Source organism: Glycine soja, chromosome 16, assembly GCF_004193775.1.
Source record: "Glycine soja cultivar W05 chromosome 16, ASM419377v2, whole genome shotgun sequence".
Taxonomy (NCBI): domain Eukaryota; kingdom Viridiplantae; phylum Streptophyta; class Magnoliopsida; order Fabales; family Fabaceae; genus Glycine; species Glycine soja.
The window spans coordinates 14,924,975-14,939,045 of NC_041017.1; the positions used below are offsets into that span (position 1 = coordinate 14,924,975).

At 34.5% G+C, this 14,071-nt stretch overlaps 1 protein-coding gene across 2 annotated transcripts; it reads right to left on the reverse strand.

Moving 5' to 3' along the window:
• Positions 1 to 11,147: 11,147 nt before the first annotated feature.
• LOC114391175 lies at positions 11,148 to 13,666 on the reverse strand. Of its 2 annotated transcripts, XR_003662071.1 has the most exons (3): positions 12,265 to 13,666; positions 11,671 to 11,811; positions 11,148 to 11,590 (listed from the first exon to the last, which is right to left on the reverse strand). XR_003662071.1 is itself a non-coding variant. In XM_028352191.1 (2 exons), exon 1 carries the CDS (start codon positions 13,396 to 13,398, stop codon positions 12,598 to 12,600), a length of 801 nt encoding a protein of 266 aa, XP_028207992.1. In that variant the 5' UTR covers positions 13,399 to 13,666; the 3' UTR covers positions 11,243 to 11,811; positions 12,593 to 12,597. The 2 variants fall into 2 exon arrangements, 1 of the variants encoding a protein (XP_028207992.1); XM_028352191.1 differs by having other exon boundaries at positions 11,243 to 11,811; positions 12,593 to 13,666.
• Positions 13,667 to 14,071: the final 405 nt, after the last annotated feature.

The window sequence follows — 14,071 nt, forward strand, 5'->3', positions numbered from 1 at the left end:
TCTAAGACACAAGAGAGCTTCCCGATAGGTGGCACGTCCCACTTGTGCTTTTTCTATCTAATTCGCAACCTCCAAAATCAGAATATGAAAAGTCAGTTAGATTTAAGGAGGTACCCTTGGGATACCACAAACATACATTGGTTGTTCCCTTAGGGTACTTAAAGATCCTTTTGATAGCCATTAAGTGAGATTCCTTAGGATTAGCTTGATACCTTGCACACAAGCAAATGCTAAGCATGATATCTGGTCTACTTGCAATTAAGTACAAAAGTGATTCAATCATAACTCTATATCTTGACTCATCCACTGATTTACCTTTCTCATCTAAGTCAAGGTAGGTTGAAATTGTCATTGGAGTAGATGCCTCTTTACATTTTTTATACCAAATTTCTTAACTAGTTCTGTACAACATTTGGTTTGACTAAGGAAGGCTCCATGTTTTAGCTGCTTGACTTGGAGTCCAAGAAAAAAGTTCAACTCTCCCATCATAGACATCTCAAATTCTTTCAGCATACGATTGGAAAATTTCTTACACAAAATTTTGTTAGTAGCACTAAATATAATATCATCAACATATATTTGAACAATTAACAAATCACTGTTTACTTTCTTAATAAACAATGTTTTGTCAACTTGGCCTCTAGTGAAAGATTGCTCAATTAGAAAACTTTTCAATCTATCATACCATGACCTTGGTGCTTGTTTCAAACCATACAAAGCCTTTTTCAGTCTATAGACATGGTTAGGATGTTCATAGTCTACAAAACCTGATGGTTGATCTACATATACTTTTTCTTCAATGAGACCATTGAGGAAGACAATCTTCACATCCATCTAAAAAAGTCTGAAAACCATGATGCATGCAAATGCAAGCAGCAGTCTTATGGCTTCTAACCTTGCAATTGGAATGCATGTTTCATCAAAGTCAATTCCTTCTTCTTGGTTGTAACCTTTTGCAACCAATCTTTCTTTATTCCTTACTATGGTGCCAAATTCATCAAGTTTATTTCGAAACAACCACTTGGTTCCGATTGACTTGTGAGAGGTTGGTTTAGGAAAGTCCTACACTTCATTTCTCTTAAAATGATTTAGCTCTTCATGAATTGCCATCAACCAAAGTTCATCACGCAAAGCTTCATTAATATTCCCTCGATCAACCTGAGAAACAAAAGCCATGTTTTTACACAAAACCTTGAGTCTAGAACGAGAAGAGACACCCTTTGAGATTTCTCCAATTATGTTATCCAAGGAGAGGTCTTTCTCAGTTCTCCATTCTCTAGGAAATTCCTTAGGCATTTTAGTTGAGATCTCTTTTCTTTGTTCAAGTTCTTTAGACATGATGTCATCTTCAAGAGTAGAATCCTTTTCTTGAAAACCTGTATCTTCTTCTTCTAAAAAAAATATCTTAAACAATAGAGTTAATTTCATCACATACTACATGAACAAATTCTTCAACGCTTAGAGTTCTCTTATTGAATACTCTATATGCTTTACTATGCAATGAATAACTAAGAAAAATAACCTCATTGACCTTTTCTTTAAATTTTCCAAGAGAGTCTTTACCGTTGTTTATAACAAAACATTTGCAACCAAAAACTCTTAGGTGAGAAATATTCAGTTTTCTTCCTTTATATAGTTCATGAGGAATTTTCTTTAAAATAGGTCTAATAAAACTCTGTTCAAAGTATAGCAAATAGTATGTACAACATCAGCCCAAAAGTACTTAGGCAACTTTGTTTCATGTAAAAGGGTTCTTGCACCTTCTTCAAGGAATCTATTTTTCCTCTCCACAACACCATTTTGTTGAGGTGCTCTTGGGGTAGAAAAATTGAGGTGAATTCCATTTTCTTCATAAAAGTTTTCAAAAGACTCATTTTGAAATTCACCTCCATGATCACTTCTAAGTGAAACAATGTTGAGACATTTCTCATTTTGAATCACCTTGGCAAGTTTGCGAAAAGCATCAAAAGCTTCATCTTTGGTTTTCAAAACCAAAGTCCATGTGAACCTTGAGTAATCATCTACTATAACTAAGCCATAGTAATTTCCACCTAAACTCAGTTCTAGAGGGACCAAATAAATCAATGTGAAAAAGTTCAAGGGGTTTTGAAGTAGAAACAACATTTTTACTTTGAAAGGAGTTTTTAACTTGCTTTCCTTTTTTACAAGCTTCACACAATTTATTTTTCTCAAACTTAAGTTTTGGAAGACCAATTACTAAGTCTTTCCTAACTAGATGATTAAGATGATGCATATTTATGTGTGCAATCCTAAGATGCCATAAACCAGTCTTATCTGTAGTATGCTTTTGCACGTTGAGCAAGTGATTAAGATCACTCTTTCCTTTGTTTAATTTTCCAAACATATCTTTAAGATAGAAAAAATCAATTTGCAACTTCATACGTTCAGCATAGTGATCCTTTTTTATATTTTCAAATTTAGTTTGCAAAGACTTGTAATCATCCATGTTAAAAGAAATAGAGGTACAATCACAACTAGTGGCTTTATAGTTTGAAACAAGTTTTTCATTTTCTTGCTTCAATTTATCTATCTCACTTTGTGTTGAAGCCAATTTAGTGTAAGCAATTTGAAATCACTTTTCAGCTTTTTGTTCAAAATAGGCAAGACATAGAGCTTCTTGATGCATTTCTGATGTAGCTCCATGTGGAGCTTCTAGGCCTTGGATCTTCTTCATCAATGGATTCCTTTGCTTCTTGAGGTCTGATTGCAGCAGAATGGAGAAGGAGAAAGATGAATGGAGACGCCACTTCAAGTAGAAGATGAGCCTAGAAGAAGCTCACCCCCATAGGAAGCCATGGGTAAGAGCTTGAAGGTAGAAGAAGATGAATGAAGGGAGAGCAAGAGAAGAGCACGAAATTTAGTGCCTCTAAAGAAGTCTGAACTTTGAATTTTAATTCTCAAATGATCAAAGTTGAAAAAATGCACACACATGACCTCTATTTATAGCCTAAGTGTCACACAAAATTGGAGGGAAATTTGAATTTCAATTCAAATTTCACTTGAATTTCAATTCAAATTTCACTTGAATTTGAAATTGAATTTGTGGAGCCAAATTTTGGAGCCAAAATTTCACTAATTATAATTAGTAAATTTCAGTTATGGTTCAACCCACTAATCCAAGATCAATTCCAAGATTCTCCACTAAGTGTGCTTAGGTATCATGAGACATGTAAAGCATGAAGGACATGCACAAAGTGTAACTATATGATGTGGCAATGGGGTGTAGTAAGCAAATGCTCACCTCCCCCTCTAAAATTTAATTGGATTGGGCTTCTACCAATTCAATTAAATTTATTTCCCAACACACACATCAAATATTCACTTAGTGCATGTGAAATTACAAAACTACCCCTAATACAAAAACTAGTCTAGGTGCCCTAAAATACAAGGGCTGAAAAATCCTATATTTCTAGGATACCCTACCTACATTATGGAGCCCTAAATACAAAGACAAAAAAATAATGAAATCCTAATCTAATATCTACAAAGATAAGTGGACCCAACCTTGGCCCATGGGCTCAAAAATCTACCCTGAGGTTCATGAGAACCCTCGGGCCTTCTTCAAGAGCTCTAGCCCAATCCTCTTGGAGCCTCTTGCTCATGGCTCTGGTAACTAGTCCCTTCCTAGGGAGGATTGCATCAATTTCATTAAATGCTTCCAAAACTTCTTCAAATTCAGGATTTACCTTAGTTTCTTCAATGACTGATGAGTTAGAGGTTGTTGACGCATTATCTTCCCAAGCTATATAGGATTTATTTTGTTTTTTGTCCTTCTTTCCTTTATTCTCTACAACATGTGTTCTAAGGTAGATAAGACACTCAAATTTGATATGACCTTGCTTACCGCATTCGAAGCATGTGAAGTTGTTGTTGTTCTCAATCTTCTTGGAGGATTTAGGGAATTTTCTATCTTTGGACTTCTTGAGAAATTTTCCAAATTTTCTTACCATCAAATTGAAATTATTTGCATCTTCCTCACTGCAGGAACTATCCTTGTAATGTTCCTTTGAGGAGTTTACTTTCAGTGTAATCCATTTTCTTTTCTTTTCTTTTCTGTTTCTTTTGCATAAGATTGTTGAATTAGTTCATGTTCATATGCAAGCAATTTACCAAAGAGAGCTTCCATCGTCATTGTAGCTAAATTCTTGGATTCCTTGATTGTTGTAATCTTTCACACCCAAGTTCTTGTAAGACAATTGAGGATCTTGATGTTCAGCTCTTTATCTTCAAACGTTTTTCCTAGACCAAGGAGATGGTTCACAATATGAGTGAATCTTGTTTGAAGTTTTGAAATGGTTTCTCCATTTTTCATTTGAAACGCTTCATATTTGGATACAAGAGTGTGCTTTCTTGCTCTTTTCACATTCACTATGTCTTCATGAGTGACTTCAGGCATATTCCAATTTTCCTTTGCACTTTTGCACCTTGCAGTACGAAAGAATTCACCCGAAGATAAACCAGAAGTTTAAATGTTTTTAGCTTTTTGATCATTTTGCACTTTTATTTTCTCGTCATCCTTCATCTCATCCCATTCTTTAGGTACTAATTCACCATTTATTTGTTTATAGGAATGAAAGGACCTTTAATAGTGGCATTCCATGCACTGGGATAATTTGTTTAAAAAAAATTCATTCTCTTTTTCCAAAAAGAAAAATGTTCACCCTCAAACAAATGAGGTCGATTCAAAAATGCACCCTCTTTGAAAGTGATTTGTTTTGAGCCCATTCATGCACAAACAAAAAACTATGTAAAACCGTACACGAAAACCAAGAGTAAAGATAGACACAACCTGATCAATCCTTTCCACAAAAGCTTGCTTGACTAAAGAGGTGTTCTTCTTGAACTCAAGAAAGTGACACAACTCACTTATCACAAAAGATCTTCACAATCAAAAGATTTGTAGGTGTGAGTTACTCTTTCTAAGCACTTTTTTCTCTTCTTTCTTTAACTAATAACAACACATGATCTTAGCTCATTCTGAAGCTTATTTCATTGTATTATGAAGAGAACACAAGCTGGTTATTTATAGAGAAAACAATTATAACCACCTGTAATAGATTAAATCAACAAGGTAATCAATTAATTCAATGAAGTAATCAATTAGATTATCTTTTTAATCGATTAAAGTGCTCTTCCTAAAACCTAGAAATAACTCAAGAACAATGTAATCGATTAGATATCCAAAGTAATAGATTAAAGTGTTCTTGTCCAATTCTGAAACACTTATAGAAAGAGAAGTAATCAATTATATCACATGGTAATTGATTAAAGAAGAAACTCCTGAATAAATCAATCATTTTCTCAAAAACAATTGTGTAATCGATTATGATAAGGCTGTAATCGATTAATATGAGACATAACTCTACAAGCTTCAGACAACTTGTGTAATCAATTATGATAAGGCTGTAATCGATTAAAACAAAGAGTTTTTCCTTCTGAAGAAACTTTTGTAACTTAGAATTTTTTTCTCCCCACTTACTCATGATGATGCATAATGCACAAAAGATATGATATGGACTAAGATACATTCAATATAACAACCAATACAAAAGCCACTCAAGGGAATTGGGCATGTAAAAGACAAAACATCTTCATGATTTTCTCCAAGCTCCAAGCTTTAGTCTTCATGTTGTTCATGTTGCTCCCCCTATCTCTAACACAAAGGCATGACATTTTTTCCTCTTAGAAGTCAACCAACAAGAGATTCTTCTATACATCGTGTTATATGTATTGGTCATGTGTATGAAAATTATTTTGTTCAGGTAAAATAATGATCATCCCATTTGAATGTGTATATGCCTATGCAACAGGTATATGCCCATTTGAATGTATGACAATTATTTTGTTCAAGTTAACCACACACTTTGTTAATTTAGGAGAAGATTGAACATTTTGTTATTGTTAGGGCAATGCTTGTAACTTACATACTTGTGAAACAAACATGAATAAGTCATGTAATGTGGTAATTAAAATGTCTTTCAATGGACATTCATATAATTATTTCTTTTACGTATTCATCAACTATGTGAATATTCATATCAGACAAAAGGCAGTTTTACCAAACATAAAAGGAAGAAATAATTATGGGGTTTAGGGTTTTAGGGTTTAGGGTTTAGTTTGTTTGTTGTAAGGTTTTATATTTTACTTAGTGTATGGTATAGGGTTTACTTATTATAGGGATTAGGATTTAGGGTTTATGGTTTACATAGTATTGGGTTTAGAGTTGATTTTTTTAGTGTTAGGTTTTAGGGTTACTAAGTTTAGAGTTTATGGCATAGTCAGTTTATGGTTTATGGGTTAGGGCTTATGGCATTATGGTTTAGATTTTACTCGTTTTAGGGATTAAGGTTTAACATAATTTATTTAGCTGAAGAATTTAATAGTCGAATACTACATAAATGCAAATTAAAACCTTAGTGATAACATACGTAGTTTGTCAAATAATAGCAAATATTAAACACTGTTCAGTCATATTGCATACATATATCCTATACTACTTAATCAATCCCAACTATCTTCATGTGTCCTGTGTATCCCTCCTTCGTCTTGACCGAACATAAACATTATGTTGCTCAATGGCACCCCTGGCCAATCTTAGACAATGTTGGGTCAGAGTGTATGCTTCAGTTCCAACAATAACAATTCTCATGTTGATCATGTGTTCCAAACTTTTTGCTATCCTTTGGTAAGCGTCCTACGACATTGACAACAAAGTAAAAAATAATTATTGAAAGCATGACACAAAAAATCACTAAGAGTGAATTGAAATAATATTATACCACTACACGTCGAGGCATATCTACATCAGCAGCTGCAAGTGTAGGTGCAGGTGGTTCTAGTGTAGCTGCTGCATCGATGACTTGCTGAGGAGGATCTGGTACAATAAATGTATCATCATGCACCACGGGTGAATTTCCAGGAGGCTCCCTAGGTTGTGTCAAACTCATGAAGGGGTGAGATATCCTATAGAACCGTTCCATGTAGTCTGGTGAACACTGTCCAGGAGCACTACAAATCTGTCCAACCGGTGCAAGATATTCTGAAAACTGAAGCCATCTATCATCAATCTCTTCTATAGACAAGGATGGAGCAACAATGTGTGGAGGAATGGTCTGCACATAACCAAACTGTCGCACATAAATGAACAGTGGTCATCATAAGGAATCCAGCATACAACATCTAACGTCAACCTATCCAAGTACTTACGATACATCGACACTGGTAATGCCTTTCTAGACTTCCATCAACAAGCACGTGGTTTCCTTTCATGATAATCCTCATCAACAATAATGAAAGCAATTGTAGGGAAATGCTCGTAGATCCAACACTGCACATATTTAAAAAACAAATAAAGTTTCTAATCAATAGTAAATATAAACTATAAAATTAATAACGGGAGGTAAAAGAAATTATAATTACCTGTAATAGAGTGATTTATCCTGTAAGATTCTTTGTCACATCATTTAAATTGCCATACATATGCACCAGTATAGTCGCTCCCCATGAATAGCTTTCAGATTGTCTAGGGTCACAAAATGCGTCCAAGAATATCACACTAATGTGTGTGACACTCTTATTAGCAAAGAGTGTGCAACCTACTAGATGCAATAAATATGCTTGAGCTTCTAGAGTCCACTATCTTGCGTCACATTTGTTATGATAAATGTCTAGCAGCTAGGCTAGGTGAACATATGCCCCTCTGCATTGAAATGTCTCATTTTTTGCTTCTTGTGTACTGAATTCAAGCAACTCAACTAACAAGTCCACAACTTGATCTACATCAAGAGCATCGAAGGTATAGAAGGCGCCTATAACGGGGCAGATGTAACAAGGATGCCATATCATCGAGGATTATAGTGACCTCTCCTACCGGTAGATGGAAACTACTAGTTTCCTTGTGCCACCTCTCCACAAAAAGTAGATATAAGTCCCTTGTCACCAATGTCAAACGAACATATAATTAGAGAACTTAATCATGTAGCAGCCACTATGCCTTCAATCTCAAGTGTAGACCTTCCAAATTTCTCTACCTTCCTCTCATGAGAGGCCAACTTTAACTCAGTACGTTCCTAAAAAAATTTAAAATTAATTAGTACGGGTTAAATGATAAATACAAATTTAAATATTATATAATTCAACAAATAACTACTTCTCCTGCCCAAACTCTGGCTACCACATGATAAACCTAATTTGTTAACACTGATGTATCTTGGGGCCCGCTTGAAAAACCTTGTGTATTAGCACATACATCATCAATAACTGGCTCTTGAGGCTCCTCATGAACCTCGTTAGCAGTATGATCAACATCCTCAGCAACAGTTGTAACTGCCCATTGTCTACGAGCAGTTGCTGTCGGCCTTTGACATTGAAGGGCTTCTTCCACATTACCACTAATTTGTCTCCCTTAGGCTCTTCCTAAAAATTTGCCTAAAGTCCAACACAATCTTCTGGTTCTAACCATAATCTAAAAATTTAAACACTAATAACAATTAATGTCATCATTCAAATAATAGTTCAATTTAATATATCTAGTACAAAAATTTTGTCGTTCTATTAATAAAAAAATAACTAACAAATTCAATAATAAATCTTCTAAAACCCTATTGTACTATAAAATGTAGTATATTTTAACAAAGGTAATAACAACATTTAAATTAACATTGAATGATTAATGTAACAAACTACAATATATAATCAAAATTAAACTACAATTTAATTTATAATACTCTAGAAATTACTATTTAATAATTCATAAATAAATATTTATTTATTTTTTAAATAACTATTTTAATACTTTTATATATTCATAAATCAATATACAAATTCTTTTTTTTTAACATTTTTATACTTCACATCACTTATTCTAGTAAATTAAAATATATGATCAAAGTTTGGTAAATTATATACAAAGTGAAATCCAGTTATTTACTTTTTTAATTAACCTTCTCTTTAGCGAGGGCAACAGAGCATGTCAGAGAAAAGTTTAACCATTTTTGTCTCCACCTTGCTAAGAGCAGAACAAGTTTAAGAGTCTGAAATAAGAAATTGAAACCCAATCCAATTTTTGTGAAGAGAACTTTTGGGAAAACTCATTTAACTCAGAAAAATTAACTTGCATATACATATATATTAATTTATTGACTATATTTTAATTCAAATAAAGATTAATAAACGACATGAATTATAAAAATAAGATATTTATAAAATATTTTTTTATAAATTATGTAATTTTAGTAGTCAGCAGGGGCTTATTATAAAATAAAAAAACTCACAATTGTCCTGCCGCAACGAATTACATCTTAATATAATTTGCATATTTCCAAAAAATGATTAAAAAATTTAGTCCAAAAAGTTGACATTCTCAGTTAATTTAATCCATCATATTACAAATAAATAAATAACAAATAGGCCTTCAAGTTAACATCTGTGAATATGCTTTATCCCGATATTAATACTACCGATCAATTTGGACCTTAACACCATCAATTAATCAAGTTGGCCCTTGACATTAAGAACCAAATAGATTAAAGTTAGCTAATGCGCACCAAAATATGGAACCAAATTTATCCAAAGACAAATATTAAAATGCTTTTTTTACAACGTCAATGACTAAGTCAACTGATAACTGTCAAAATTAAATACTATATTTCTTTCTTAATAATGTCATGGATTAAATTGACCAGCTGTACTAATTTTATCAAATAAGTTAAAGTTTTATTCGATTATAGAAAGGAACACATGCCTCTTTTGCACATATCGAGCAATGAGGCAACGTAAAGTCGTAAACACAAACAAGTCTAACAATTTAATATGGATAATGCCTCAGAATTAGCCGTCTCAATTATAAATCTGATTAATTTCATATAAATAGTTAAAAGGCAAAAAATATGTCAAAATGCTACAAAAAAAATTAACAAATCGTTTTCCCACAATCTTAAATATATTAATATAATGATCAAATATGGAGTAACAAAGATATCAGTCACGAAGATAATCCACCCAATAATGCCTAAAAGCAGATCCTAAATTTGACTCTTACTGATTATAAAAAGGACTAAAACAAGAAGAAACGGTTTCAAAGTGTGAAGGAGGTTTTGTGATGCCAATAAGCAAGTCCCAAACACCCCATACTGGCCTTTAAGTTGTCACATGTTGCGCATAAAAAATTTTAAGTAAAAAATCCTTTCAGCAAATAGAAACATCAGGTGGGCCTGGAATATGCTTCAAGGTAGATGTTGACAAAATTGATCAAACAAAAATTATGGATAAGTAATTTTGATAGACTACTCTGTATGAAAAACTGACTTATCTATCTAAAGATATAGGTGTACAACCAAAGCTGTCATGGAAGTAGTACACGAGTTACATAAAAGAATATCTTGAAAAGCCACAATGATTTAAACAAAAAATTAGATTTTTCAAACATGTCATGTTCACTTTTCTTTGAAGTTTTCATCAAGTGAAATTGCAATGCTTAGCTCCTTCCCCATTTGTTGCAATGAAACTAGACCTTAGAAAAGACAGGATTCCTACTACGAGACAAACCTCCTGCATCTAATAACTCAAATTCAATATTTGGAAATATGCAATTGTTGAAAATTGGCTAAAGCAGCTACAGAAACCTTTCCAAATGCTTCTTAGTTTCCAACTTTCTTTAGAAGTAAGTACATTTAATCCTAACTGGTGAGGTGAAGCATATGGTTTTAAAGTTTCAAGACTTGTGCCATACATATTAGAGTAATTAACTTCACAAATATGGGCTTTATAATGTCCTATCTTCGGCCCATCATGATGTCTGTTTGGAAGCCAAATAAAGGTCAAAAAGCATTTTACCATGCCGATCTGCTTGAGAAATTCCTTAAAAGCTACTTTTTGGTAGATGCTGAAATGCATAAATTTTAACTAGATTTGATCTGCTTTGAATGCCACAAATTCATGAGTAACATTTAGGCCCTAAGGCATCTTTCAACTTCAGAATCAACGTGATTCTTGGTTAATGATGATACATGGAAAACCATACAAGTACTATTTTAGACTAACCCAAATTACATCTAGGCTAAAGCATGATTGTCACCTACTCATTCAAATGTTCTCAAAAAGCCATCCCAAAAAAGAAATCGTAGAAATGAAAAACAAGAAATGGATTAATGTCAGATGGCCATTGCTGCATACCAAGGAATAATCTACATGACAAAATAACCAGAAGGGTTGACCAAAGACCTTTAGAGAATCAGATATTTCAAATTAGCAATATCAAAATACATGGTGAAAATGTCAAGACTGCTTGGATATCTAGAAAGTTTGGTCATAGTTGGTACCATATTGCAGTTAGTTAGACAGAACACCAGTTTTGTCATGTCTCTAGTTGTCTTGGAGCCAAAATAATCAGCATTATGCATGTGTGATACTGAAAAAAATCTTATGAGGAATTTTGACCATTCCTCACTAATAAGTGCAATATATAGACAAAAAATGCAGAATAGGTGGGTTAATGGAGGCTTGAACCACTAACAGCATTGTTACACCCTAGTCTTAAGAAACTGGATCAGAAGGCACCAAGTCAATCAAGCTACAAGATCATTGGTAACCAAGTCAATCAAGCTACAAGATCATTAGTCTTAAGAAACTAATGCCAAAAAATTAACTTACCCTAATTGAGGTGAGTAGTAAAGACTTCAAATGCAACAATAAATAGAATAAATAACTTGCAGTGCACTGTGCAACTGGTTTTGTAGACTCTTCTTCGATAGAAACCAATCAGAGCTTATTTCGATCATTATATTTCACAATCTGCAGGCAGATCAACCATGCAACCGTAAATCCATAAACCAGGTGAAAAAAAAAATAGACAACAAAAATAATTAACAAGGTTAAATATGTTATTAGGAATAAATAATACATGTATGAACAGTGTAAAAGTCGTTTACATTACATGTCATCTAATCACAAACCACCATGGATGATAAGTTATTCACTTTTACAATAACTACCCTTTATACGTCGCGTCAGGAATGATTTCTAATTCACTGACAATATAATTTTTTTCATTGAGAGTGCATGCCTATCAAACTCATGTTTTAAGCTTCCCAATTACAGAAATTTCATTTCAATCCCTAAGAAAACCATCTCTTGATCCTTTATTTAGAAATATGTCATGTGTGATTCATTTCCTTCCTTCTCACTTAGTTACAGGGATTATACTTGACACCATGTTTCTAAATTGCAGTTGGGTTTTTAACTTACCACACAACCGTACTGTGATCGCAATTGCGGCCGCATCAGCCACATTTGCCCACAATGTCAAGGATCAGGACGAAACCACAACCGCAATTTAGAACCATGCCTGACACATTTCCATAAACAAAAGACCAAACAAAAAAGAACCAAAAGTGAATTTCCACTAAAACCATGTTTAACCCTAATTTAAACTGAGTAAATAGTGCATGTATTCACTGTCATCCCATCACATTCTGTCATGTATAAGTGGTACCTCTTGATTAAAACTTCTTACACAATGCATAGAAATTAAACTCAATCAAAATTACAATTTAGAAAAGAAAAGAAATGAAACCCTTTTCAGTTTTGTTGAGTAATCTTGATCCTCTTGTTAGACCCAAACGCCCTCCCAATGGAATCAACGATCCTCCTTTGCGTTTCCAGAATCATCTGGATCCGCTTCTTCTCCATCTCCAACCTACACCTCTCCGTCTCCTTCATCATCTCCATCTTCAAACTCTCCATCCCAATAAACCTCTCCGCGAAAGCCCTCATCTCCGTCGACAACCCCAAAACGTCGTCGTCTTCGTTTTCATTCTCCTCTTCTTCTTTAACAACAACGTGCTCTCTCAAAAACCCTCTTTTGTTGCTTCTCATTCTCACAGGCCTCTCGCTGAGGATACAGTTAATACTCTTCGACTTGATGTTAATAAAACTCCCGTCGCCATCATAGTCGTTTCGATCGTCAATGGTGTCGTCGTTGTTTTCGTCTTCTTCTTCAAAGGTGTCGAGAGGGGCGAGGGCGGAGATGGGGAGGGGGCCGCGCTCGAGGTCGTCCATGAGGGAGTTGTACTGCCACGCGCCAGGGCGGAGGGCGGCCGCGGTGTGTTGTTGCTTCTTCTCGGCACGGTGGCGCTGGCGGAGCTTTTCCATCTTGTGGCGGCACTGGAGGGCGGACTTAGCGGGGTGGGCGAGGTCATAGCCGCAGCGGGCGGCGACAACGACGGCGACCTCCTCCCACTGGTTGTGGCGGAGTGGGCCCCGCTTAAGGGCATACCACTTCTCCTGGTAGGCGCGGATGAGGTGCACGGTCTCCTGGTGGGTCCATGGTATGGGCTGGGGCTTCTTTGTCGATGCGGCGTCGTTTGGGGGGGTCGCCATTGATTGATGAGGAAGGTGTGTGGTGTGTAAGGAACAAAAACAAAGGGTTGTGGTTGTTGTTAATATTATTGGAGTGGGTGCGTGAGGTTGGGTTGGGTGTGAGGGTAAGGAAAGGTTTTGGTGGGTTTGGTTGACATTTGGTGGCGGGGATTGAAGTGGTGGCGGTAAGTGGAAGGGTAGTAGGGAGGTGGTGGGGTGATGGTGGATAGTGACATGCTGGGTGGGTAAATGCGCCAGCCTGTGAGACTGCCACTGTGCCACAACTCATGTTTATTTTTTTAGGTTTAATCAAAGGATTTACATTTTACTTCTTACATTGAGTTTAAATTGGTATGAAAGAAAATAAATTTTAAAATTATTTTGAGTATGGTGATACATATTTTTATTCTATTTTAATACAAATATTTCTTCTAATTTTTGTTTTATTTCATTCCATGTCATTTAACTAAATTCATCCTTAAAAGACTATTGGTTTTAATTTAAACAAATTATACTTGTATTTCTTGATTTTTTTTTCAAATATATAGTACCATTTTTTTTATTTTTACACTAACTTTTCTTAATATTTAAAAACATTACACTAACACCTTTTATTATACTAACCTTTTTTTAAAAATTGTAAAACTACTTTACTTTTTTTAAAACCCTTTTTAATATAAGAATATCTTAATTC